This window comes from Sus scrofa, chromosome 9 (assembly GCF_054392235.1).
Source record: "Sus scrofa isolate SSC_HxYL_T2T_F1_AM1 chromosome 9, Sscrofa_HxYL_maternal_Yorkshire_Landrace_v2.0, whole genome shotgun sequence".
In the NCBI taxonomy this organism is placed as follows: Eukaryota; Metazoa; Chordata; class Mammalia; order Artiodactyla; family Suidae; genus Sus; species Sus scrofa.
In genome coordinates this window covers 75,474,038-75,501,237 of record NC_139391.1, presented here as the reverse complement: position 1 = coordinate 75,501,237, position 27,200 = coordinate 75,474,038, and the positions used below count along the sequence as shown (strand labels likewise).

At 39.5% G+C, this 27,200-nt stretch overlaps 1 protein-coding gene across 11 annotated transcripts in view; it reads right to left on the bottom strand.

Moving 5' to 3' along the window:
- Window positions 1-27,200, bottom strand: part of CDK14 (cyclin dependent kinase 14) — a 631,911-nt gene that overhangs the window by 479,060 nt on the left and 125,651 nt on the right. For 10 of the 11 annotated variants that reach the window (XR_014815748.1, XR_014815749.1, XM_021102363.2 and 7 more), the window contains one exon: window positions 9,127-9,372. Coding sequence is in view for 9 of the 11 variants with exons in the window: in XM_021102362.2 (XP_020958021.1) it covers window positions 9,127-9,372 (246 nt within the window). In the remaining 2 variants the exon portion in view is untranslated. Of the gene's footprint in view, window positions 1-9,126; window positions 9,373-21,063; window positions 21,198-27,200 lie in introns of all 11 variants that reach the window. The other variant, XM_084976983.1, reaches the window with a different exon arrangement.

The window sequence follows — 27,200 nt, the reverse complement described above, 5'->3', positions numbered from 1 at the left end:
TTGTTTTTTTAGGATACTTCCCATTTATCCACAAGAAAAATAGACGTATAAATAGTACAAAGTATTCTATTTAATTGAGTGGATTTGCATATATTAACTGTCATGGTTAAAGTATACTCTATTAATAATGTGGTGGCAGAAATTTGGTAGGAAAACAGTCAATGTGATTTGCCCTGTGAAACTGACATGCACACATTGTGGAAATGTACTGTAATTTACAGATCAATCATGCTCGCTCTAGAGGAAGGATCACACACTCCTGTTATGCCTCTCTAAGAGTTATCACAGTGAAAAAAAAAAAAGTGGGTCTATGGAACAGGATATGTCTATGAGATAGTCTGAGCTTTAAGAATTAGATTCTTATAAAGTTGGTCTCCTATATTTAAGTCCTATCTTAAATACACAGAAATGTTCTGATCTGTAATTATTACGCATATAAGTGCCAAGTGTTTAAAGAGGCCAATAATAAAATCCTTCTAATCAAATGAGCACACTAAGAATAATTCAGAAGGAGAGGTCCTATTTTGTTTGCTAATTAAGGTTCAGGCCTTTGGTTTGCCTTTCTTTTTTCTTGCAACTTCATTAAATCATCACATTTAAATAAAAGATGCTAGAGCAAAGCAGTATGTGATCAGCCCTAAACATGAGCTTCGGCTCTTTGATGTGAGGTGCATGGATGGATGGGATACAGCTTTATGGGGCCACTATTTTCTGCTTATCACTGCCTTCCTTAGACTGCAGGCTTGAGACAGCACTTTAGAGAACTGGAAATACAGAGGGCTAATCAGCAATTATGAACAGACACTAACTGCATAGAGATATAGAATTTAAGGAGAGAATGTTAATACTTTTTTAACAGAATAAAGGTAAAGAGAACTGTCAATTGTCTGGACCACTGGAGGGGAACATTGGCATGGATGATGAAAAAGTCAAGATAATATTCCAGCTGAACAGCGTTTGCCACCCTGCCCTGAAGGAGATGCTGTAAAAACTCATTGTTTTTGAAATCAAGAAAAATACCCAGCCAATAGCAAGTATTTATATGTTGCATCCCTTGAATTGATCACTTTAAATAAATATATTACCTAAATTTAATCCCTATAACACCACCCTGAGGTTGGTTCTAGTGGAATCCCTATTTGAACATGAAGAAATTAAGACTACAGAAATAAAGTACCTCATCTAAGATCCAATAGCTAATAACAGAGCTAGAATTTGAACCAAGCTCACTGGAATTGAGAACGAACTTTCTTTATCGCTATGACACTGGCAGAATTGTCCATGGGAACCTAGCCTCCACCCAAGTCAAGGAGATACTAAATCATGCTTAAGTCTATGATCCACAAAACCTCATTCCTAGAAAGGAGGATGGGGTTATTTTGGTTTTTTTTTGCTAGATTTTTTAATCAACAGTGTTCACTGTAATGATACCAGGATATGCCTATAAGAATGTCTGTTTTATGCTAAATTGATTGAAAAGTGACTTTAAACTTTATAAAAAAAAACCCTTACTTAGATTCTTGATGACCCCCTGAATTACAAGAAAACCACAAGGAAGAATCACTATTCTTACATTATACTAATAACCGGGAGAATGGGTTGTGAGGGTAAGGTGGGAAGAATTCAGTCAGAATTCTCTGACCTCTTTAAACAGCAGGGATTTTGGAAGTCAAACCTTCCTTGACTAATATTTCTTCTGCCTCTGACCTTTACAATAGGCTCTATCATCCTGAATTTTAAACAGCCACACTGTGAGATCCTGCCGTATAGCACTGAGAACTATGTCTAGATACTTACATTGCAACACAACAATGGGGGGGGAAAGTATATATACATATACGTGTAACTTGGTCCCCATGCTGTACAGTGGGAAAAAAAATACATAAATTAAAAAAAAAAAAAACATGGCCACACTGAGATAATACACAGTCAACAGGCAATGCAGTTACAAAATAGATCTAGATGCTAGACAGAGGGACAGACGGACTAACCCCAATCACCACACATGCTAACAACCTGACAAAGGGGCTCCGTTCTAACTGGACATTTCCTAGCCCCCACAAGGAGGAGGCAACGCCAAAATGAGATCTGCAAGGATGAGCAACTGAAGACTGAAGTGGGACTCTTATTTTCAAGTTTGCACCTTCCTCCCCTCTCTCCAAATTAGGCCTGCCTATCATGGGACATAGATTTTTTTGGGTGACGGAAGGCGATAAATTTGGAAGAATTTGTAGAATGTATAGAGGACCTTAATCTAAGCACGGATTTCTGGAAATGTGTTCTTTTTAAACTCAGCTTGTGATAGCACAGCTCAATGAAATCCCTTCTAAATTGGGCCCACAAGACAGGGAATCTCCCACAGCACTGCCAATAGTTCTAGCTATTGAAGAGCACAGCTGGGTTGCAGGAGGCGGTAGGAAAAGGGGAGCAGAAGTCTGTCCTGTCACTAACAGTATTAAATACGACCCAGGGACTAGGCTCAGGAAGAGCAGGCACATCTGAAACAAAATCTGTCAAAACCTCTTTAAATATACACATCTAAATAAAAACAGTTCCCCATCATGGCTCAGTGGAAATGAATCTGACTAGCATCCATGAGAATGTGGGTTCAATCCCTGGCCTCACTCAGTGGGTCAAGGATCTGGCGTTGCCGTGAGCTGTGGTGCAGGTCGCAGACACAGCTCAGATCCCACGTTGCTGTGGCTGTGGTGTAGGCCGGTGGTTACAGCTCTGATTAGACCCCTAGCCTGGAAACCTCCATATACCACAGGTATGGCCCTAAAAAGACAAATATTAAATAAATAAATAAATAAATAAAATTTCTTTCTTTGCATTCATTCTGCCTGAATTTTAAAGTGCCACTATCTGGACAAAATCAGAACGTACAAGTGGGTGTGATGGTCACTGAGGTCAAGTCACTCCTGGCCCCTTGATTTCAGTCACGATTCCTCACATCGACAATGACCAGAGTGTGAAAAGCAGAGAGATGTACACACAACTGGGAAGATGCAGTATTATTTCTAACACGTATTTCCAAGAACAAGAGTGGCTAGCCTGCTTCTGTCACTAAAATACGGGCTGCAATGCTACACTTTTACTCTCTCTCCCTCCTTCTCAGCTGTACTCTTGGAGTCTATTCAAGATAACTAGTACTTTCAAAGAAATAACAATGTAATAAAGATTTGACATTAATCCTGGTGGTCCTTAGGTAAAAGGACTCCTTTGATGCTTATCAGTCTTTTAAAATAACAAAACCTGTGATCATAAAACTCTCATGCCTGAAAAGAAACCCTCACACACTGTTGTTGGGAATGTGAATTGGTGCAGCCACTATGGAAAACAGTATGGAGGTTCCTTTAAAAGCTAAAATATAACTACCACATGATCCAGAAATTGCAGTCCTGGGTATACCAATTTAAAAAAAAAAAAAAAACCTAAAAACTAATTTGAAATAATATATAGACTCCAATACTCATGGTAGCATTATTTTAAATTGGCAAAATATGGAAGCAACCTTAAGTGTCCATCAAAACATGAACAAATAAAGAAGCTGTGAGACACACATATATATATATATCCCAAGAAGTGTAACCATCTCCATTTTCCACCCAATGAGGAATCCAAAGAAAAATGATCTTTCCACGAAAAAAAGTCTAATAAAATTAGAGGAGAGAACAAAAAAGCAGTAGGCAGAAAAGACTCAGAATAAAACAGAATACTGTGACATCACGCTAAAAGAATAAAAAGAAAAAAAAAAAAAACCATTTCCAGCTTGAGCAGGAAAGAGCAAAGACCTTTTTCCAGGGCATAGTGAATGGAAGCAAAAACTCCCAAAATGAAAAGAAAGCAAAGCAGTTTCCACATAAAGTAATACAAGCACTCTGATATATAAGAAAGACATGTCAGGGTGGACCAGAAAAGGGTAAACCCAATAAAAAGCTCTCAAGAAAGAGGATCTAAAAGAAGTTAGCAATATAATAGAGAAAAGGTAGACATTTCCAGTTAAATACAGTAGGGGCTTGAACACAAGCATTTCTCTTTCGTCCTTACCAATCTGTACTAAAGTGATAAACTCATCAGGCCAAAAAGAATGAATAAGGAGAAAATCACAGACAAGAAATAAACAAAAATTTTGAGATGGGAGACAAATGGACAGGAGGTCACTGATAAGGATGATGACCAAAGGTGGAAACCAATAAGAAATAAGTCAATTCCAACTTCAAAAGCCCAGAAACACTCAAGAATTGGAAGCTGAACTTCAAGGAGGGGCTAAAACCAAAATGAAAAGTTGGAGTGAATCTAGGAACAAGTCCTTTCCCCTAGACCCTGCCCAGCCCTGGTCCTGGCAGAGATTTATTCTCTGACGAGGCTTAACCTGAGAGGCTCAGAACTGGGACACTAAGCATGGTGAAAATCAGTCTGAAGAGTCAGACTGAATAAAAAGGAAGCACAGAAAAGGCTGTGAGCCCTTCTTGATCAATTGACGTTAAGAGCAGCTAGGCATGGAGTTCCCATCAGGGTGCAGGGGAAGCAAATTCGACTAGAAACCATGAGGTTGCAGGGTTTTGATCCCTGACCTCTCTCAGTGGGTTAAGGATCCAGTGCTGCCGTGACCTGTGGTGTAGGTCAGAGAGGCGGCTCAGATCCTGCGCTGCTATGGCTGCAGTGTAGGCTGGCAGCATTAGCTCTGATTAGACCCCTAGCCTGGGAATCTCCATATGCTGCTTAGGCTTACATACCCTAAAAACTAGACTGGTCAATCAGCTTTGCGACATCTCCTAACAGCCATGTGGAGATCAAACAGTCCAGACTGGGTTAGGGCAACAGAACCACAAGCACAATCTCAGGGGACAGAAACACTGATAAATGACCTAATTCTGATTTGTTCCAGAGGAGTTTTCTGGTTTTATCACATAGTCTGGGGCCTCACTGTGTGACTAAAATTGTATTAATTAATTCAATTAGTTACCAACATATGAAAAGAAGAGGCAATTACAATTAGGAAAATCAAAAAGTTGAGCAAGGAAAGAAATTTCATCACAGTACACTATGGGGCCACACTAAGAACAGTATTTATGTCCTCTTAAGATCATAAATATTACAAGAGTTCCCATCATGGCTCAGTGTAAATGGATCTGACTAGCATCCATGAGGATGCAGGTCGATCCCTGACCTCGCTCAGTGGGTTAAGAATCTGGCGTTGCCATGAGCTGTGGTGTAGGTCACAGATGTGGCTCAGATCTGGCACTGCCTGTGGCTGCAGAGCTGCAGCTCTGATTTGACCCCTAGCCTGGGAACCTCCATATGCCATGGGTGAGGCCCTAAAAAGAAAAAAGAAAAAAAAAAAAAAAAAAAACTAAAATTTTTTTAAAAAGATTATAAATACTGTATATTAATTAAAGCCGAAAAGTAGGAGAAAGGTACTTGGGGATAGGAGTACAGCAAAGAAATCCTGTCTTGATGATGTTCCTTTGTACCCTGTAAGTCAGTACCTACATCTAGAGGCTTGCTCAGATTCAAGCTATTCCTACTGGTACTGACTGCATACTTCCTTTGGAACATCATGACATCTGGCTCTCGCCCTTTTGATGATGTTAGCAGCTACTGATAATCACTGCCTAGATGTACTAATTCTTCAGGGATTGCCAAAAGGTGGCTCCTAAATCCATTACCCTAACTTGATTTATTAGTGGGACTACTTCTAAAAGAGAAATTTCCCTTCATCAATGACTAGATTACCATGAGGGGAATTTCATACAGGAATCACTGAAAAATAAATGCTCAGTCATTCGCTTTATCTACCTGTTTTCGACACCAACTCTTCATTGCTTTCCTAATGGTATCTATTGGGTTTTGTATATGAACGTTATAACCTGCAATGTGGCTAACTTCTCTCCTTGTCTGGAGTAATCCTCTCATTCTTTTGAATATTCCAGATAGATCATCAGATATCTGCAAAAATGATCATTTTACCTCTTTCTAGATTGCTTTCATTAACTGTGGCGATGTTATTCACTCCTTTCTCTCTCTTTTTTTTTTTTTTTATAGCTTTGTACGGGATTCAACTAATAATTTTCCATGAGTTATTTTCAAGTAAAATGAATTGTTCAGTAGTTTGAGGGCGGTATGGCCAAAGCAGCTTTTCTAGCTTTACAGAATAGAGTTATTTTCTCTCTTATCATAAAGGAGGAGGGGAGGCAATCTCACACACATTGATATTTCTGCATCTTATTTGCTTCAACATGTCTTTCTGGATCTTCTCTTTCCTTTTTCCCCTAGGGAACCTGCCCTGCACAGAAGTCTACTCGGTGCAGGGCTTTGTCCTGAAAAGGTGCTTCAATTTGATACTCTAGAAAATCATGGGACAAAGATGAACAGACACTCCATGTTCTCCGTGAACTCATCCATTCTCAGGAGCCATCAAAGTCTCCTTCCAGGTGCTGATGCTACCCTAAGAATGGCCCAGTGAGCCACAATCATGTATCTGATGGCAATTTGGGGGTTTCCTGGTTCTGAGAATAGTCTAGTCCCCTGGTCTTCCCTGAGCTTCCTCCTCACACTTTCTGATACCACATTGGTCTTAAAATTGCTTATGGTTTGTTCCCCTCACTCCTATTTGAGGTTCATGGAGATACCTTGTCACTTATATTTGTTATTGATATTATCCATTGCTTTTGGTTTTATTGTACTAGTTGTTCTAATTACATGAAGGGTTTCAAAACCTATGCCACTACCATCTTCCCAGAGTCCTCTCCTACTTTACTTTTTCATCTATGTTCAAGCATTACTTTAATAAAAACAAAACTTAACTTTAAAGAGAGAGACACATAATATATCAGATATGTCTCAACTTTCCTTGATAAGAATTTTAATTAATTCCTTATTAAAAATTAAAAATAAATATCAAAACCCCACTGCTATTATTTATACTATGATATAAACCCCAACTTTTAAAGCTGTATGATCCCCAGGAGCAGCCAGCACAGCCCACACCCAATCTTGGTTTCTAAATACCATTGCCCAATAAAAGCAAACTGGGCTCTTTGGAGAAATAGCTGATTCTTGGCCTGGGGCTGGGAAAATACAATGCAAGCTAAGAGCAATTTATAGGACAAGAAAGTCAGAGAGTGCTCAAAAAACAAAAGAATGAAGACATCTCAAAAGAACACACAGGGGCCAACTTAAAAGAGGTCTCAATGGTCAAAGCAGGAATAATCTGCGCAACAAAAAAAATAATGTACCAGTGGATAATAACTAGGACTGCAAATAAAATGAAGGATAACTAGTCAAATCTGACTTTCACATAAACAGTGAATAATTTTTAGTATAAGTAAGCCTCACTGTAACATCTGAAGTGCCAATTTTGATATATCATGTAAGTTGACATATTAACTATATAGTAAAATGTGTATAGTTGTCTTTCTATTACAGAGGCTTAGTCATCTCAACAATTCCTTTCATTTCTTCTAAATGACACTAAATCTAAAAGTTTCTCAGAGTTCCCATCATGGAGAAGTGGAACGAATCCGACTAGGAACCACGAGGTTGCGGGTTCGATCCCTGGCCTCGCCTAGTGGGTTAAGGATCTGGCGTTGCTATAGCTGTGGTGCAGGTTGCAGACACAGCTTAGATCCTGCATTGCTGTGGCTGTGGCGTAGGCCGGCAGCAACAGCTCCAATTAGACCCCTAGCCTGGGAACTTCCATGTGCCAAGAACTCAGTCCTAAAAGGACAAAAAAAAATTTTTTTTTAAATAAATAAAAAATAAAAGTTTCCCAGGAGTTAGCGATGTTTCTGTGCCCTCAATGGACACTACCCTACAATCACAGACACGATCACATGGGCCAGTTTGGGGAAAGCCAGATAATCAATTCTCCTCACAAATGTCACATTAATAATACTTATTTTAGCTTCATTAACACAAAACGTGACATAAGATTTGTGCAGTAGCATATACTTTAATTAAATTGAAGTGTCGATATTCTCCTAGTTGTTGACATTTCTTGCTCTGTCTTGGCCTTCATGGAATTTAATATTTAAAATTTGTGAAACCGAATATGCTTCTTAGCAAAGAGAGAATCAAAGTTCTCTTATCATTCTCCTTAGACCATCTATGTAAAAAGTTTTTAGGTATAGCTTAAATCTGAAAACTACTTAATTTTAAAAGATCATAAGGTTTTTTTCTTTTACAATGTGAAACGCAGGCCAGTCTTGCAAATATGAGTTTCAGTAAAATTTTTACAATCAAAAGCAGCAATCATCTCAGAACTTTATACCTCCTTAGGTCAAAAGGCAAGACTTGCCTTGATATGGTTTGAATTTAGAAAATTTCATTGAAATGAATAGGATTTCTCTTCAAGAAGATAGATCTCAATGTCCAGCTCTTAAATTTTAAACTATTGTCAATGAAAACAAACCGGAGTAAGACAAGTGAGCACATTTTAACATGTATTTGGAAATGCAATTCTTCGTGAATCTGCCCAATTCAAAACCATCCTCACGGCCCACAAACACTGTAAAGCTCAAAATCCTCTATAAGGGTTTGAAATTCCAGAAGTTTTTTTTTGTTTTTTTTTGTTTTGGCTTTTGTCTTTTTTAGGGCTGCACCCGAGGCATATGGAGGTTCCCAGGCTAGAGGTCGAACTGGAACTACTGCCGATGGCCAATGTCACAGCCAGAGCAATGCCAGATTCGAGCTATGTCTGGAACCTACACCACAGCTCACGGCAACGCCAGATCCTTAACGCAATGAGCAAGGCCAGGGATAGAACCTGCAACCAAATGGTTCCTAACCGGATTCGTTTCCACTGCATCACAATAGGAACTCCCCCAAAGATTTTTAATTATAAACTCCTCTAGATGGAAACGACTAGAAAAAAATAATTTTTCCATAAGTAAGTTGAATCATTTCTCATTGGGTCGCTGGGTGCTGATGCAGAGTCTGTCAACAGTTGGCACATGCGTGGGCCAGCACTCTCGCTCTTTTCCAAAAACATTCAACCCCTAAGGAGAACATGCATGAAAATGCGCTGATAAAGCCACCTGCTGTCTTCCTGCACAGCGTGCCACTATCACAAGAGGGACACACCTCTGTTCACCCACTGGGAAGTGAGAAGAGTGCACTTACCGAGCTGGGGCTGGAGTGCCGCCGAACTTTAGGAGACTCTTTGCCAGCAGAGGAGGTCTTAAAGTTAATGCAAGCATTGTTCTCGGAATGCACCCTCTTGACTTGATTAGCTGGTTTCTCAAATGGGTCAAAAGTGCTCTGGGTCCTCTGAACCCTGACTTTCTTATCCTCAGGAATTGTGTCCAAGGGTTTGATCATTGAGTCCATTCCCGGGCAGTTCCGTGTAGACATCTTTGTGACACATATCTGCAGGGGAAAAAAAGAGAAGTTAAACGCCGAGCTCTCCACTGAAACTTTCATAGCACTAAACATGCTGATTTCTTATCCTAGGAAGCACGCCAACTTAGATTTCAAGAAATACCCCGAGAGGTCACATTCTGAAAAGCTACACCAGCTTAAGCCACAATATGAAAAATCCCTCATAATCATTCCGCTTATTCTCGCTTAGGGCTGACACTAAAAATGCCATCTCTAAAACAGGAAACTGAAGGCCTGGACTGCCAGTGCCCTAAGGTAATTCTTGAATTCTGTCACATATGTTATCATCTGACTGCAAGTGGGATTATTTCTGAATCATTAACAAATTAGATAACCTGCCTTAATGATAATTTTTTAAAAATCACTTGAGCTAAATCAGTTGGGCATTTTAACTGATGGTTCATGGAAGCAGCTAACACAGCTAGAGAAAAAGATCACTGTTTCTTCAAAACTTTAACACTTGAACATAAGCTTAAAATCTAACCCCATTTTTCATCTCCAAAATGGAATGAGTACTATAAAAAAGCTAATAGTTAGAGATACTGAAAGTTGAAAACGTTTCTTCCAATACCAAAACTAATAGATGAAAAGGAAAAATACTGTAAAACACTGAATAACACACATTTTAAAATTTTTCTATTGTTCCACTCACCTCCTATTTCTTTCTTTTTTTTCTTTTTGTTATTTTTAGGGCCATACTCAGCATATGGAGGTTCCCAGGATAGGGGTTCAATCAGAGCTATAGCCACAGCCTACCACAGCAACGCGGGATCTGAGCCGAGTCTGCGACCTACACCACAGCTCACGGCAACGCTGGATCCTTAACCCACTGAGCAAGGCCAAAGATTGAACACGCACCTTTATGGATACAAGTTGGGTTCATTAACCGCTGAGCCACGATGGGAAATCCTCAACTCCTTCCTATTTCTTTCCCAATTTCTCCACTCATTCTCTTCCTGCACAGTCTGGCCCCCTCTCTCATTTTATTTTAGTCTCTGACTTTTGCTCCCTGTTTTCCACTTTATGTTCTAATTCTTTCCTTCTCCCTATATTCTGGAGACTTTATTTTTCTTTATAAGTAACTTTATGGCCCCTAGCTTGCTATAAAGCTAGGTAACTTTATTATGTGTTCTAGAGAAAACGTAACTCTGAAATTACTTTTAAAGTTTTTTCCTCTTGTGAAAAGTTTCCACATCCCTATTTTAAAAAGCAGGAAAACAGAAGGCATCTAAGAAAATCCCATTTTGTTAAAGTAAACATATGAAGTGTCTGAGTAATATGTATATGACAACTCCGTGTAGGAAAGAAATGTTGATATCTGTATGGATAGATATAGACAGATACAAATACACATACACATGGACACAGATATTTGTATGTGTGTGTAGGAGCACATAAAAAGCTATAGAAGGAAACCCACCAAAATGTTAACATAAAGGTACTGCCAGATACTTAATGGACAAAGGGTAAAAGAAATTACTAATTTTTTACACACCCCTGCATTGTTTGAATTGTATAATAAACATGTTTGACTTATACTAAAACTTAGAAAGTATATATAATTAAATTAAGCTCTTTCAAGTTTTTGAAACAAAAAGAATTAAATACGAAGCATCAACTTTGTGCTATGTGTGTCTCAACTACCAAGCACAGGATGAGTATTACATAAATCAAGTAAGAAGGATATCATCATACATTTTAGCATCATAAAATTGCTGAAGATACATTTGAAAGACTTAAGGTAAATGCTCTACTCATGATGGAAAACTAATAATTTGAGTTCCCGTCATGGCTCAGTGGTAACGAACTCAACTAGTAACCATGAGGACGTGGGTTCGATCCCTGGCCTTGCTCAGTGGGTTAAGGATCTGGCATTGCCATGAGCTGTGATATAGGTCGCTGATACAGTTTGGATCTGACGTTGCTATGGCTGTGGCTGAGGCATAGGCCAGCAGCTGCAGCTCCAATTCAACCCCTAGCCTGGGAACCTCCATATGCCGTGGGTGTGGCCCTAAAAAAAAAAAAAAAAAAAAAACTAACAATTGATCACAAGATTAGATTCACTCAAAATTTTTAAGAGTTTATGTGTTCCTCTTGCAGATGTGAAAGCAAGAGGCAACAGATGTGATATGGATTTGAAACTACTCACACCACTGAATTATATAAATACATAAGCCTGAGGAGTCAATGAACCTTAAACACAAGAACTACAAAGAAAATAAGATGAAGGCACATTAAAATCAAATTGCTTAAAATCAGTGATAAAGAATATCTTTAAAAGGAGCCAGAGAGGAGTTCCCGTCGTGGCGCAGTGGTTAACGAACCCGACTAGGAACCATGAGGTTGAGGGTTCAGTCCCTGCCCTTGCTCAGTGGGTTAACGATCCGGCGTTGCCGTGAGCTATGGTGTAGGTTGCAGACGCGGCTCGGATCCAGTGTTGCTGTGGCTCTGGTGTAGGCTGGTGGCTACAGCTCCGATTCAACCCCTAGCCTGGGAACCTCCATATGCCGCGAGAGCGGCCCAAGAAAATGGCAAAAAGACAAAAAAAATAAAAAAATAAAAAAATAAAATAAAATAAAATAAAAGGAGCCAGAGAGAAAAAAGCATTTTAAAAAAGAAGCAAAACACCAAATATTTGGAAACTAAGCAATACAAAAGGAGAATAAGAAAGTATCTTGAACTAAATGAAAACAGTACCACAGAATGTCAAAATGGCAGATACAGCTTAAATAGTACTTTAGCTGTAGGAAAATTTATAATATTAAATGCATATATCAGAAAAAAAAAAAAGTCCAAAATCATTAAGATTGCACTTTACTAGAAAAATTGAAAACCTAAAATAAGCAGAGAAATAATGAAAAAATATCACCATGGAAATAAATGAAGTAGAAAATGGCAAACAAAGAAAATCAATGAAACTGAAAGCTAGTGTTCAGAGAAGATAAAAAATTTGATACACCTCTAGCCAGACTGTTAAGAATAAACAGGTAAAAAAACAAGAGTTCCTTTGCGGCACAGAAGGTTAAGGATTCAGTATTGTCACTGCATTGGCTCAGGTCACAGCTGTAGCACAGGTTCAGTGCCTGCCCCAGGAACTTCCACATGCCACAGGCACAGCCCAAACAAACAAACAAAAAGGTAAAAAACATATATTGCCAATAAAAGAAATGAGAGTGGCGGTATCACTACAGATTCTACAGATAGTGTCAACAACTTTATGCCAATAAGTTCAGCAACTTAGATGAAACAAATTCCTTCAAAGACAAAAACTATCAAAGCTCACTTGAAAAAACATAGATGACTTGAAGAGGCCTATGTCTATTAAAGAAATTGAAGTTCTAACAAAAAATCTTATCAGAAAGAAATTGCAGAACCAGACAAAATTACAGGTGAAGTAAACCAAGCATTTAAGGAAAAAGTAACATCAATTTCACAGAAGCCCCTTCCAAAAAATTGAAGAGGAAGGGATACTTTCCAACTCATTATATAAAGCCAGCATTCCAACACCAAAGCCAGACAAAAACATTATAAGAAAACTACAGATCAATATCTCTCATGAATACAGATGCCAAAATTATTGGCACATTGTTAACAAACTGAATCCAATAATATATAAAAAGAACAATAAGTAATGAAAAAGTAGTATTAATCCCAAGAAAGCAAGACTGGCTTAATATTCAAAAATGTGTGATTCGCCACTTTAATATACAATGTTGGGCAATCTCTAAAACGGCTCCCAGTGAAGGCCACTTTCAGGTATTCACATGCTTACTAAATCCACAGATCTTAACTGTGAGCTGTACTTGCTGACTTACATCCTATAAACAGAATATGGCAGAAATCATGGGCATCACTTCTGAGAAAGGACTGAAAATCACGGACTTGGAGAATAGACATGTGGTTGCCCAGGGGGAGGGGGAGGGAGTGGGAGGGATGGGGAGCTTGGGATCAACGGATGCAAACTATTGCTCATGGAATGGATTTACAATGAGATCCTGCTGTGTAGCACCGGGAACTATGTCTAGATACTTACAACGGAGCATGACAATGGGAGAAAAAATTACGTATATATGTATGTGTAACTGGGTCCCAATGCTGTACAGTGGAAATAAAAAATACATAAGAAAATAAAAATGTTTCCACTTAAAAAAAATAAAAAGACTGTGGCTTCTGCACTGGTATGCTCCTACCCCCATTCCCCTTCTCTTAGATCACCATCCCAGGGGAAAGCCAGCTGCCATGTCAGGAGGTAGCTCTGTGGAGAGACATATTCCTGAAAGACTGAGGCCTGCTAACAATCACATGAGTAGAGCCTTCAAGTGTGACCACAGCCCTGGCCTGCAGCTTAACTGGATAAGAGACTCTGGAGCCATAGGCACCAAGCTAAAGAGCCCTGGATTCTAAACCCATATAACTGTTATATAAAACAATACAAGCTGTTTTAAGATGATAAGTTTTGGAGTAATATGTTATGCAGCAACAAAGAACCAATAAAATTTTTTTAACCATATGATCATCGCAAAAGATTCAGTAATAACACAAACTCATAGAAGAAAATCTCCTAAACCTGATCAAAGGCATCAGGAAAAAAAGAAGAAGAAAGACAATTTTTTTAAAAAATAAATAAGCCCAAGGAACTGTATCTAATCACTTGTGATGAAACATGATGGAGGATAATGTGAAAAAAATTACATATATATATATATGAATGACTGGGTTACTTTGCTGTACAGCAGAAATTGCCAAACATCATAAATGAACAATAAAATTTTTTTTTAATTTTTAAAAAAAAGGAGTTCCTGGAGTTCCCGTCATGGTGCAGTGGTTGAGGAATCCAACTAGGAGCCATGGGGTTGTGGATTCAATCCCTGGTCTTGCTCGGTGGGTTGAGGATCTGGCGTTGCCGTGAGCTGTGCTGTGGTTCACAGACGGGGCTCAGATTCCGCATTGCTTGCTGTGGCTCTGGCATGGGCCGGTGGCTACAGCTCCGATTCGACCCCTAGCCTGGAAACTGGAAAAGGCAAAAAGACCAAAAAAAAAAAAAAGAAAAAAGAAAGAGTTCCTGTTGTGGCTCAGTGGGTTAAGAACCCAACTAATACACATGAAAATGCAGGTTCAATCCCCAATATCACTTAGTGGGTTAAGGATCTGGTGATGCTGCAAGTTGCAGCATCGGTCACAGATGCAGCTCAGATTCCAAGTTGCTGTAGCTGTGGCATAGGCCAGCAGCTGCAGCTCTGATTCGACCCCTAGCCTGGGAACCTCCACATGCCACAGGTGCAGCCCAAAAAAGAAAAAAGAAAATCAACAGCTAAGACAAAAGTAAAGGGTGAGAAATTGAAAGCCTTTCTCCTAAGAATAGGAAAAAATAAAGGATGTCCACTCTCATTATGTGCATTCAATATTGTTTTACAAGTTCTAGACAATGCCACAAGGTAAAGAAAGAGAAACTTTTAAAAATTCACATTGGAAAGGCAGAAATAAATTTATTCACAGAAGCTATCATCACCTATGTTAAAAAATCGAAAAAAAAAACCACTAGAATTAATAAGTTTATCTAGAGTACAAGATCAAATATTTTTTAAAAATTTGAATTTCTAGAAACTAGCAACAATCAGAAATTTTAATTAAAAAACCATTTACAGAGTTCCCATTGTGGCACAGTGGAAACAAATCCAACTAGGAACCATGAGGTTGTGGGTTCAATCCCTGGCCTCACTCAGTAAGTTAAGAATCAGCATTGCAGTGCGATGAGCTGTGGTGTAGCTTGCAGATGCGGATCAGATCTGGCATTGCTGTGGCTGTGGCACAGGCCAGCGGTTACAGCTCTGACTGGACCCCTAGCCTGGGAACCTCCATATGCCATGCATGCGGCCCTAAAAAAGGACAAAAAAAGACAAAAAAACTAAAAAAATTTTTTTTAAATTTAAAAGAAAAACCATTCACAACAGCTTTAAATATAAAATATTTAATGATAAATCTGACAAAAATATGCACGATCTGTACACGGATACTATAAAGTACGGCTGAGAAAAGGAAAAACACAAACCAAGGGGATCAAGTTGTGGGTCTCTGAATTCACTGTGATACTTTCAGGAAGAAGCTAATCTCTGTGTTTTGGTTATAAAATATTAAGAATTTCTTCTTTTTCTTTTCATCCTTTTGTCTTCCTAGGGCCACAACGGAGGCATATGGAGGTTTCCAGGCTAGGGGTCAAACGTGTCTGTGACCTACACCACAGCTCACAGCAACGCTGGATCCTTAACCCATGGAGCAAGGCCAGGAAGTGAACCCGCAGCTTCATGATTCCTAGCTGGATTCGTTTCTACTGCGCAACGACAGGAATTCCCAATAATTTCTTAATTAACTTAAAAGGAAATTTACATATACATATATAAATTGAGCAAGGTGATAAATGTTTGAAATAATAATGTAAAAAGATATGAATGGGGCTGAATGGATATAAGAACAATGGGGAAATACCGACCCTGTGTGAACTCCAACCCTGTCCTTGAAAGCAGCACCAGCATAAACACCACGGAAAATTTTTAGTTTTACCAAGGCGAATTCAGAGCTAACACAACATTCTACTTAGCTCTGCATTCTATATTTTTATTCAAGGTCTTTGAACTACCTTAGTAAATTAGGCTTTACCATATAGAAAAACTTTTTGTCATATCCATGAGGAAATATATGGGGAAAAACTCCAAATATATAGGGAAATTTTACTATGAAGTCTAACACTGAAGCACAAGTATACCTGCACAGCCATGGCCAAAAAAAAAAAAAAAGAAAAAGAAAAAAAAGCAAGGGTTAAATGACAAATGTCTCTTCAACGTGTCAGCAGAGGAAAGAAGAGCTGTAAGGGCACCTCAAAGCTAAAAGAATAAATTTACTTCTTAACCAGTTTATGAAATCAGATAAACTCACATTAACCTGTCATTGCTTCATTTCATGCTGCCAACTGTAGCAAAACTAATATCCACAAGGTTGTTCGTTAACTTTAAGAAACAAAGGTACTTGGAAATTTCGATAATTCTGTTAGAGAAGTTATTACAGAATCTACTGTGATTAAAGCCTTATCTTCTTTCTCATGCCTTAATTAAGGGCCCTACATTAACATGTTTTCAATCAAGTAGTTACTTATTTAATAGATGCACTTGATAATTGTAAAAATCAGTACAAACAACACACCAGTGGAAACCAGCTTCTCAAAGTTATTTAGACAGGGGAAAAAAAAAAAAAAAAAGCAGCCTAATCCTATCTTTTAGGAGAAAAAAGCATTGTAACAAAATTTTCTAAAGTTAAACATTCTTGGAGTTCCCAGTCAAAATGAATCCGACTAGTATCCATGAGGATTTGGGTTTGATCCCTGGCCTCGCTCAGTGGGCCGGGGATCCAGCATTGCTGTGAGCTGTGGTGTAGGTCACAGACTCAGCTAGGACCCCGAGTCGCTGTGGCATAGGCCAGCAGCTGTAGCTCTGATTCGACCCCTAGCCTGGGAACCTCCACATTCCGGGGATGAGGTCCTCAAAAGCCAAAACAAAAAACCCACTCTTACCCATTTCACATTTATCATTTTTGCCACCTACTAGCAAGTGACTAAATACAAGTAGAAAACAATTATTAATGTGAAAAAAATTCCAGGGAAATGGTATACCTGTACAGACACATGCCTTTGGGACTTGACTTACTACATTCACATACGTATTTCTTGCTAGTTAGTTCCTAACTCATATGATAACTTAAAAATTTTTCAATATCCCACAGTGGTTTGCAAAGTATTGTACTTTCCAGGCAACCCATCAGAAGAACACATTTGAGACTTGGTATCTTTTTTTTTTTTTTTTTTCCAGGATGGAAGTTCCCAAGCTAGGGGTCGAATTGGAGCTACAGCTGCCAGCCTACACCACGGCCACAGCAACAAGGAATCCAAGCTGTGACTGCAACCTACAACACAGCTCACGGCAATAACGGATCTTTAACCCACTGAGCGAGGCCAAGGATCGAACCTGCATCCTCATGGATACTAGTTATTTTCGTTTCTGCTATGCCACAATGGGAACTCCAAGACTCGGTATTTTCTGCAGTCCCATGTAAGCAAGGATAATGCTTATTATCACAGCACCCTTTTCTCTTTTTTATTCTTTCTTTTTCTTTTGGTCTTTTTGCCTTTTCTAGGGCCACTCCCATGACATATGGAGGTTCTCAGACTAGGGGTCTAATTGCAGCTGTAGCCGCCGGCCTAGGCCACAGCAACTCGGGATCCAAGCTGCGTCTGCAACCTACACCACAGCTCACAGCAACGCCAGATCCTTAACCCACTAAGCAAGGCCAGGATCGAACCTGCACCCTCGCGGTTCCTTGTTGGATTCGGTAACCATTGAGCCACGACGGGAACTCCAGCATTCATTTCTTATAGTGCATCGCTCAGCGCCCGGCCCACAGTAAAGCTCAATAAAGTTCTGTTGGATTAATGAATCATATTTAAGAAGATTTATCCAAATCATCAGTCTTCATGTTCTCGTGTTAAAAAAAGCTGAAGTTCTGAAACATGTATTCATTAAAATATACCATCAAAAAAACCCAGCAATCTTGACACAAAAATAATAAATATATACATATGAACATATATATATTCATAAAATGCTATCAACAAATAATATACATATATGAACATATATATATATTCATAAAATGCTATCAACAAAAATAATATACATATATGAACATATATATATTCATAAAATGCTATCAATAAACTACAGGTTCATTGTGATAGGGAGAATTCTACAATGACATTCAATGCTCTTTTTTGCCTTAGAATAATGCCCTCTCCTTGGGGAGTGAACATGGTGAGAGATCACTTCCATGATTCTTTTATGTGAAATGCCAAATGGGAGATTACCCTTGGTGGGCCTAACCTAATCAGGTGAACCCGCTAAAAGCAGTATTTTCTCTAATTGGCTGAAGAAGAGAAAGTCAGAGGTGTTTACATTTCATGCTGTGAACTGCCTATGGGGGCCACACGGCCGAGAACTGGAGAACTGGGTGGATAGGGAGAAGCCTCTAAGGGCTGAGGGTAGTCACTGCCTGACAATCAACAGGAAAACAGGGACCACTGTCCTACAATCACAAGAACATGAGTTCTCCCAAACACTAGTGAGCCTGTAAAAGGATCCTGAGCCTCAGGTGAGACAACCACAGCCATCACCTTGATTTCAGACTGAGAGCAAAGAAACCAACTATGCCACGCTTAGACTTTGAAACTACAGAGACTGTGAGGTAATAAGCTAGTAAGTATGTGGTGGTAATGTGTTTATTACACAACAATAGAAAACCAATACACTCACTTTACTGAAATTACCTGAAGCACTTTGATATTTGAACAGAATATTCTTAGAAACATTTTGCAGATACCGTTTTCTGTAGCAGGTCCAGAAGAGACAAGCAATGAGTCTTAAGATGCTATCAGTGAATGACCGTATACTGTGAGCTTTCTGCACAACATAACAACACCATGAGCACCGCCACGCCCGTGAACAAGTTCTCCACTTAACTGAATTTATACACAATTTATGCTGATCTCCACTTCGCCTGGGTTTGTGTGAATAATAGCAGGGTCAGGCCTGTTTTGTGCCCGCATCTTCATCCAGGAAAGTAATCTATACTTAAGTTTTCCACCAAGGGCAAAGTGACGGTTCTGGAACAGTTTCAAGTTTCCACGATATTTGGGACAAACAAGTTAAACGTGATCTGGCCATCTCTGTTAACCCACAAGCACAAGAGAAAGCAGAATCTAGACCCTTCCTAAGGATCTGGGGAAATCAAGCCTCACTGACCTCAAGAGCTTGTCAGGCCACTCACCCTAAAGACCCTGAAGTAAAGAGGGAGGGCTTTGGTCTGGAGAAGGATCCGGGCAAGGGGAAGTGAACATGGCACTCACTTCTCCAGCTGCAATTTCTGACAGACGACAGAATACAATTATTGGCATTCACAGGGTACCAGGGAGAAAAGAGTGGGCTGACTGGAGCCATGAAAGAGGGTTCTAGAAGACAGATTATACCCTGGTGCCACTATCCAACGCCCAAGTTTTCATTTGACTCCTTCCACCAACCTGTCAGCAATCTAAAATAAGCATTTCCCTTCCCCAAATGAATCTATTTTTTCTTTCCTCAACAAAATAACTTGTGGCCAGTGCACTAGAAATTCTTGGTGGTAGATACAATCTCATACCATAAGAAAACTAGAGGATAGAAGCAAGATAAGTCAAACTGGGGGGAAAAAAACAGTAGGAACCCATAACCTCCAAAAGGCAGATCTTTCAACCACTCAATGGTAGCCCTCTGATCCACTACTAACTTTCATGTGTGCCCCCAGTGCTCAGATTCTGGCCTATGCTCCAATTTTCCACTATGAAAAAAGAGGACTCCTTGGAAGTAACCTAATTCCAGTTCACAGGGCAGGAAGCACGAAACAGCTGTGAAACATCCAGCTGTTACGAGAAAACTAGAATCCTTTCAAAAATGTCAGGGACAATGCTAGATGGACAAAGGAATCTGCCTACAGGGATTCCTACTGGCCAAACTGTGATTATGTATTTGAGCATCAAAAGCAAAATAAAATTATGGTTAAATGGAACAAGTGAGTTATTGAAAGACCATGAGCCCATTATGATTTTGAGACAGAGAATCAATACAAAGGACAAATGGCAGTTATAATATAAAGAAAGGATGAATTTAACAGAATACATAGTTGGTTTTCACACATGAAATAGTGAGTAAGCCAAACAGTGCTAGAAAAAGAGGGAACTGTACCAAGAATAGGAATGACTGCTCAGGGCTTGAAAAGAGGGTCTATATAGCACACGTGTAGGAAGAACAGCAACGTGGGATGTTCCAATAACAAACCAAGTCAATATAACACAATAATCAACTAAAGGGTGTGTGATGTTGCCTAAGCAACATTCTACAAAGAATTCGTTTGGTGGAGAGGCACCAGATTGCAAAGAAAATGTACGTGAAGTTACTGTGGAAGGCATTTTTGGGAAAGAAGTTCAATTTCAATAACTAAGTGAAGTTTAACCCTTGAACAGAAAATTCAACTTGACTCCCATCCAATGACTCAGATCTGAATCACTTTGGAAAAATCAAGCAAAACCCCAAGCGTCTACAACTCAGAACCTTTAACCTCAGCTATTCTGAGAGGCACTGTTTTCACTTGTGGGTTCGTAAAGATTATCCAATGCCAAGAAAATTCAAGGAACATTATTACTGAAACCCCTGGAAGGAATCTAAATAAGTAGATGTATAATCCCAGGAAGATGGGGAAATAATGTGAAATTAATTAAACCCACACTGGTGGTGTTTTAAATAGGATGAGTGTAAGTATAGGAGCATCATGTGCAATAACCCTATGTGTGCATGTTTTCTTGGGTAAAGCATCTGAAATATGTTAAAAAAATCACACTAAATTAGTATCTGAAATTAAAGGAATTTAATTAAGTCAGTAATCAATGCTTAAGAAGACTGAGACAAATTGGTTTTTAAAATTACATTTTGTGTGTGTGTGTGTGAATACACATACGTATTTATATTTAAAGATGTGGGCACTTGACCAAGCACAAAGGCCACTAGCTGTGAATGTTCCAGGCACAGAAGACTCTTGGGCATACCATACCATCAGCTTCCACTGTCCTTTACGCATAGTTTTGTTAGTGCCCTCAGGATAGGGCACACCAAGCCATTGGCTTCTTCCCGCACCAAGCCATGGACCAAGCCAATCACAGTAAACAGCTGTACTAGCAGTGCTACCTGAAAACAAGAGACATTCCAATATTAAAAGGAAACAGGATGTTTTCTCCGTGATGGCATTTTTCACACTTCCTTGATCCATTTAGAAGCTGAAGTGACAAAATTTACATAAGCAGGGATATCTGATGGTACTTGAGAAGAGATAAAAAAGAAGATATCATCACAAATACCAAAATAAACTTCTGTTATTTTTTTTTCTCCAGTAAATTCAATAGAACTTAGAATTTCAAACATGGTTAGAGATGCACCCACACATTTTGGTGTTCATCTGGATCAATTATTTTGGTTCACGCATCATTAACGGAGGGTCTGTATATTAGCTGGCAGGCTCAAAGTGCAGTGAAAATTGTTAGAAATTCAAACAGTGTTGGAGGCTCCAAAAGTCACAGTTGACCTACAGTTTTAGCTTGGAGCCATGTAAAAGCCAGACAACTGTCTCCCAAACTCACAGCAGTGGATTTGAAGGAACACAACTTAATTCAGTTAAGGTTGGCATTCACTTCAAGCAAATTCATTGTGGGTTGAAAATTGTCCCTTTGAATCAACTGTTTTCTGGTGATTGGCATTTTACTGAGATCAGAGGGTGATCTTCTCTCCTTCTTCCCTCCACACTCTTCATGAAGCCAAACACCAGAAAAAGAATTGGTTTAAGTCATGATCTTTTTATACTCATGGAAAGAATAACTATGAGCAGTCCCATGCAAATCTGAAATCTGCAAAATTCCTGACCCTGAAACAACCTCATTTGTTTTTCCCCTCATCAATTATCCGATGAGGGCCTGATGGCTCTCCCTTCCTCACTACCTTCTCTCAAAATCTGCTCCCAATTAAAAAAAAAAAAAAAAATTATGGTCATTTACAAGGTTTTGAACACTTCAGAGTACTACCTCTCCCAGAATTATTTTTGAACTTGAAGCATTATAGGATAAAAAGGCTCACCCTTTGTAAAAGAAATCTCAACTATCAAGGGCAGATGGACAAGGTAGTTTGGTAGGAGTGGGAAATGAAGGGGACAAGAGTAGGAGGAATTTCTAATGACAGCTGCCTTCATCTCTAGCCTACACCTGCAAGATCTAAAAGAATGTTGTCCTTTCTTTGGGTGTAACCTTCTTTTTTCTTGTGTGTGTGTGTGTGTGTGCACGCACACACACACAGAGGTGACATTATGAATGGCTACATGGAACGAAGAAATAGAATGTATTATCTATATGAATATAGAGGAATATATGCTTGGGTGTAGTTTTTTGTGTGTGGGGGGATGTGACACACCTGGGCATGCAGAAGTTCCCAAGCCAGGGATCAAACCCTCTCCACATCGGTAACCCAAACCTCAGCAATGAAAACGCCAGATCCTTACCCCACCAGGTGAGCCACGAGGGAATCCCTGCTGGAGTTAGTTTTACTTACAGCTATCTTTTATCAGAACCAACATCTTGCCTAAAGTCACCTTCAAAACATTAGCTGATATACAGGCAAATCTGTGGTCCACATTAAGGCAGAATTGAGTGCCTCAGAACAGGTGACTTCAACTCTCTGGGTCTCCGTCTTCACATCTGTAAAAGGACACAGCTGGCATAAAGAGCGCTTCAGCTCTTCCACAGCTGCACTGCTCTAACTCCAGGCAGTACCTACAGGTAAATGATTTTAAATAGAGCAACTGAAGAGACAAGACCAGACACGTGAATTCACTTCTTTGTGCTTCCTTTTCCTTTCCGTCTGCCTCTGGGTTGTAGGCTTTAGAGAGGAGGCAGACAGGTTCACAGCAGGAACCCGCTCCTGAGAGTTCCAACCTCAGCAGACCTGCCTTCACTCTTACCCTGGCGTTGTCTCTCAGTGCTGGTGTCCTGGCCCTTCTGGCCAAGGGATTATTTGTGAGCAGCGTGGGACCGCAGTCATGCTGTAGGACATTTGGTGACCCTGCTTCTGTCTACTAAATGCCAGTCGTGCCCCTCTGGCACTGTCGCCACCAAAAATGCCCTCACGAAGACCTACGTCATTTTTGGACTGTACCTCCTAATTCATCATTTAAATATATGCTGGCTCATGTGACTTCACATCAGCCACTGTGGAATGTGTTTTCACGCATTTAGTTTATCTGCTGAGGTGGGAAGATGCCTTCGTCTTGCTCTGTTTCTCATGTGCTGGTATTTACATGACCAGACTATAAACACCTGAACACAGAAACTGTGCCCTCCATTTCTTTTATGTCCCCAAAGCCCAAAAGACAGCATGAAAATGGGTGCTCTCATTACTCAATATTTACTCAAAGATGATTGTTTTCCTTATTGTAAGCCTTCCCCTTTAACTAAACATAGGCCATTACAAAAATGAATCCTAAGAAATTAGGTAACAATCAGGCACCTTCTAAGATCTTTTCTAGCCAATGAAAAGGCTTCACCAGCTATTCCCAGAATTCAATGTCTATTACTGGGATTTAATGTTAAAATGCTTATTTTCTACTGACTGGTTTCTTAGGGGTCTGACCTAATTTCATTCAATCCAGAATCCATCAGCTAATGGACACAGCCGAATGGAGAACTCTTGAGGCCATCACATTCCTTTATGCCGCTTCAGTGACTCTAGTTTTGTTACAACCTTACTGGGCTTCAGTGTTTATCACCAAGAGAGCTGATTGGTATTTTGCTCGTTCTGTTATGAAATATTTAGGCGGTCTTCCCAGGAGCTTAAACTTGAATATGCCATACTAAAATGATTTTATTTAGTAGCTTCCCTCCTGTTATAATTATACACTTGATTTAGATATAAGAGAGACAGTTTGCTTAAAGGCTGGCATAGATGGATGCATATATTTGCTGACCTCTAGGTTCTTTATTTGGCACTATTTCCACTAAAAGCCCAAGGGTCAAGGGGAGAAAGAAGAAGAAATGCGAAAATTTCTGCCACCTGACATCCATAATTATACGCCGGTTAAAATTTCATGATTTCATCATGATAAATTTAACAGGACGTTTAATGAACATTAAGAGTGAGGGTTGAAATGCCCCTGCTGTTGTTATTTGTGGCCAATATATGTTTTTTGGGATTGAAGTCGTTGGGGTGATCTGGATTTCATCTGGAATATTCTTTAAGCTCTGGCAACCTGTGGACTGACCAGCAGCACAGGCATCACCTAGGATGGCAGCCCCCAGCCTCACCCCAGTCCCACTGAGTCAGATCTGCATTTTAACAAGATTCCCAGAGGATCTGTGTGCACCTGAAAGTTTCAGGGGCAGTGTCTAAACCATATAATAACAGAGTCTGCTGCTACCACCAAATAAAGGATCAAGATTGTGAAATATGCCAAATGTCCGAGAGGCAAAATTTGTTTCAGTCTCTGGGTACAATATGAGTGATCATCAGTTCAATATTCCTTGGGTAGCATTTTTGCTCAAACTTCACATAAAAGATCATGGTAATTTCAGGTAATTCTTTAATATAATTTTGAATGCTGAAATAAAATTTTCCAGTAAGGCACACCCAATATAGTCAGGATTTTTTAAAGGCCACACCTGCAGCATATGGAAGTTCCCAGGCTAGGGGTCGAATTGGAGCTACAACTGCCAGCCTACACCACAGACACAACAACACTGGATCCAAGCTACATCTTCAACCTACACCACAGCTTGTGACAATGCTGGATCCTCAACCCACTGGGCAAAGACAGGGATCGAACCCACATCCTCACAAATATTATGCTGGGCTCTTAACCCTCTGAGCCACAAGGGGAACTCCCTATTCAGGAATTAAAAAAAAAAAAAAAAACAACAATGGGATTGGAGTATATGAGGTATAGAGAAAGAACATACATAGGTTATAATAACATATGTAACATTACTTCCTGCATAGAAACTTATGGATGTATGTGTTTCTAGTAAAGAAGAATTGTTTGGCCATGGGCCACAGTATGAAAAAAGTTACCACAAAATTATTCTAAGGAGAAATGAACCAGAGCTTTGCTTTACTCTTTATTTATAAGAGTTTATTTGGTAGCTTTGAAGAAAAATTCAAAGGAAGTCATTTCAGGATCCAGAAACAAAATTTTAAAAAGAACTTACATTTGGGAAGAGTGTCATGTAATATAAAACAGGTCCTCCTTTTGCGGGGGGGATCCCTTTGCCTTATGAGGCCCAACTGTACATTCCCCCCCTAGTTGGTCAAAGGACATGAACTCCTACACTCGAACCGAAGGACCTAGCAATTCTGTGGAAGTCAGTCACTGTTTCCACTAAAAACTTCCTAAATATCCCCAAAAAAGTCAAGGGGAAAAAGAAGACGAAGTGTGAATTTTCTGACTCCCACCTGACATCCATAATTATAGGTTGGTTAGAATTCCATCATGGAAAAAAGACAGCCAGGAGTGTAGTGGTCATATCATATGGCCAAATGAATAAACAGTGTTAGGAGGTGCAGGAGTGGAATTGACATCTAGATTGCTTCCCCCTCCCACTGAGAGCCAGAGGGCTCAGAAATGGGGCATAGGAAGGGAGAAGCCCCACGCACAGCACAGGAGTGGCTTTGTTGCGATTCCACAAAGCAAAAGCCAACCCTAACCTACACAATTCCCACAGCTGCAGCGGGGAGCTGGAATAGCCATTCTCACCCAAAGAGAAGACTCGAGCTACAGAAAGTGGTGCACACATTGCATGGCTAATTAGCCTCTTCGTCAAGACCCTACTCCCTCACAGCACTTACTCTAGAAAAGGTCTGTTCCTGCACAGAGGGACCTTTTCCCCTCTCTCAGAGAATTTACACATTTAATTATAGCTTTTCTTTTTATCAGGTTTTGTTTTGGGTGCTACCTGGGAAGGAGAAACTAGAGTGTGTTTTCAGAAGACCAAACACTAGGCGGGGGGTGGGGGGGTGCTACCCAATATTAACTATGGCAATTTTAAAACATCTACCATGACAGAAGCCCTAATAACCAATGAACGGATCAGGCTGAACTCAGACTCATAGGTGTTCGAAATCAGTAACATGGTCCAGGATGCTATCTACCTGAACACATATGCTTAGCATTTGGGGGCTTTTTTTTAACATCATGAGGACAGGAGAAACTGTCATTTGCCTCAAAGGCTGTGCAAACAAGAGTCTCAGGTGCCTTCTGAATTCTGTTTTCTCTTCCTAGTTTCACTGCACCACCCACAGCTTCTTTGTATTAAACCAGTCTGGTTCTTCCTTCATGTTTATACCTTTCAAATATCTGTAGCTCCCTATTCTGTCCTTCATGTAAGGTAAAGCATCCAGAGGGTAAAATAACATTAAAAATGGAAACTTGAAAAGAAGACCCAACTGGAGGTAGTGACTGATCCACTAGGACCTGAATTTCTTTCCCCTAGTAACCATATGAACAGCATTTAAAAATAAAGATTACAAATATTTTTAAATCCATTCCCTGAAGGAGAAATAAAATTGTGTACTCTCTTCTCACTCTGAAACAGATGGCTATATAAATAAATACAATTCTATCTCCTCACCTATAACAACGACCTTTTTAATAAATTTAGCACATTATTAAGGCTTGAAAAATACTTTAGCAATTGATGTTAAGACTGATGTTAGAAAGTTTAAAAGTTTAATGAATGGTTTTATTTGAATAAAACGAATCTAGGGGTAAACCCCACCAAAGAATTTAGAAAAATATAGGGCACCGCTCAATACAGAATTGGCTTTTGAAGCTCTTAAAACTTTCAGAGAATCATATATGGGTCACTAACCACACAGAGCTTACAAAGAGAAACACAGGGAACAATGAACCTTTGGGGAGAAAATGGAAGTATCTTTCAATGTAGCTTTAACAACTGGCCCATCTATTGTAAAGAGCTAAAATTTCAGTGATAATAAACTTGACAGCAATCCATTAATAATAAAGTCCTAACTGCTTTCCTGAGGACTGGTTCTATAAACCTTTCCTGCGACTGAGAAAATTCAATCGTGAATCCTAACTGAGACATCCAAGGTGAAAAGAGCAGAACAGTGGGATACATGTATCCTGCTGCTTGTCTG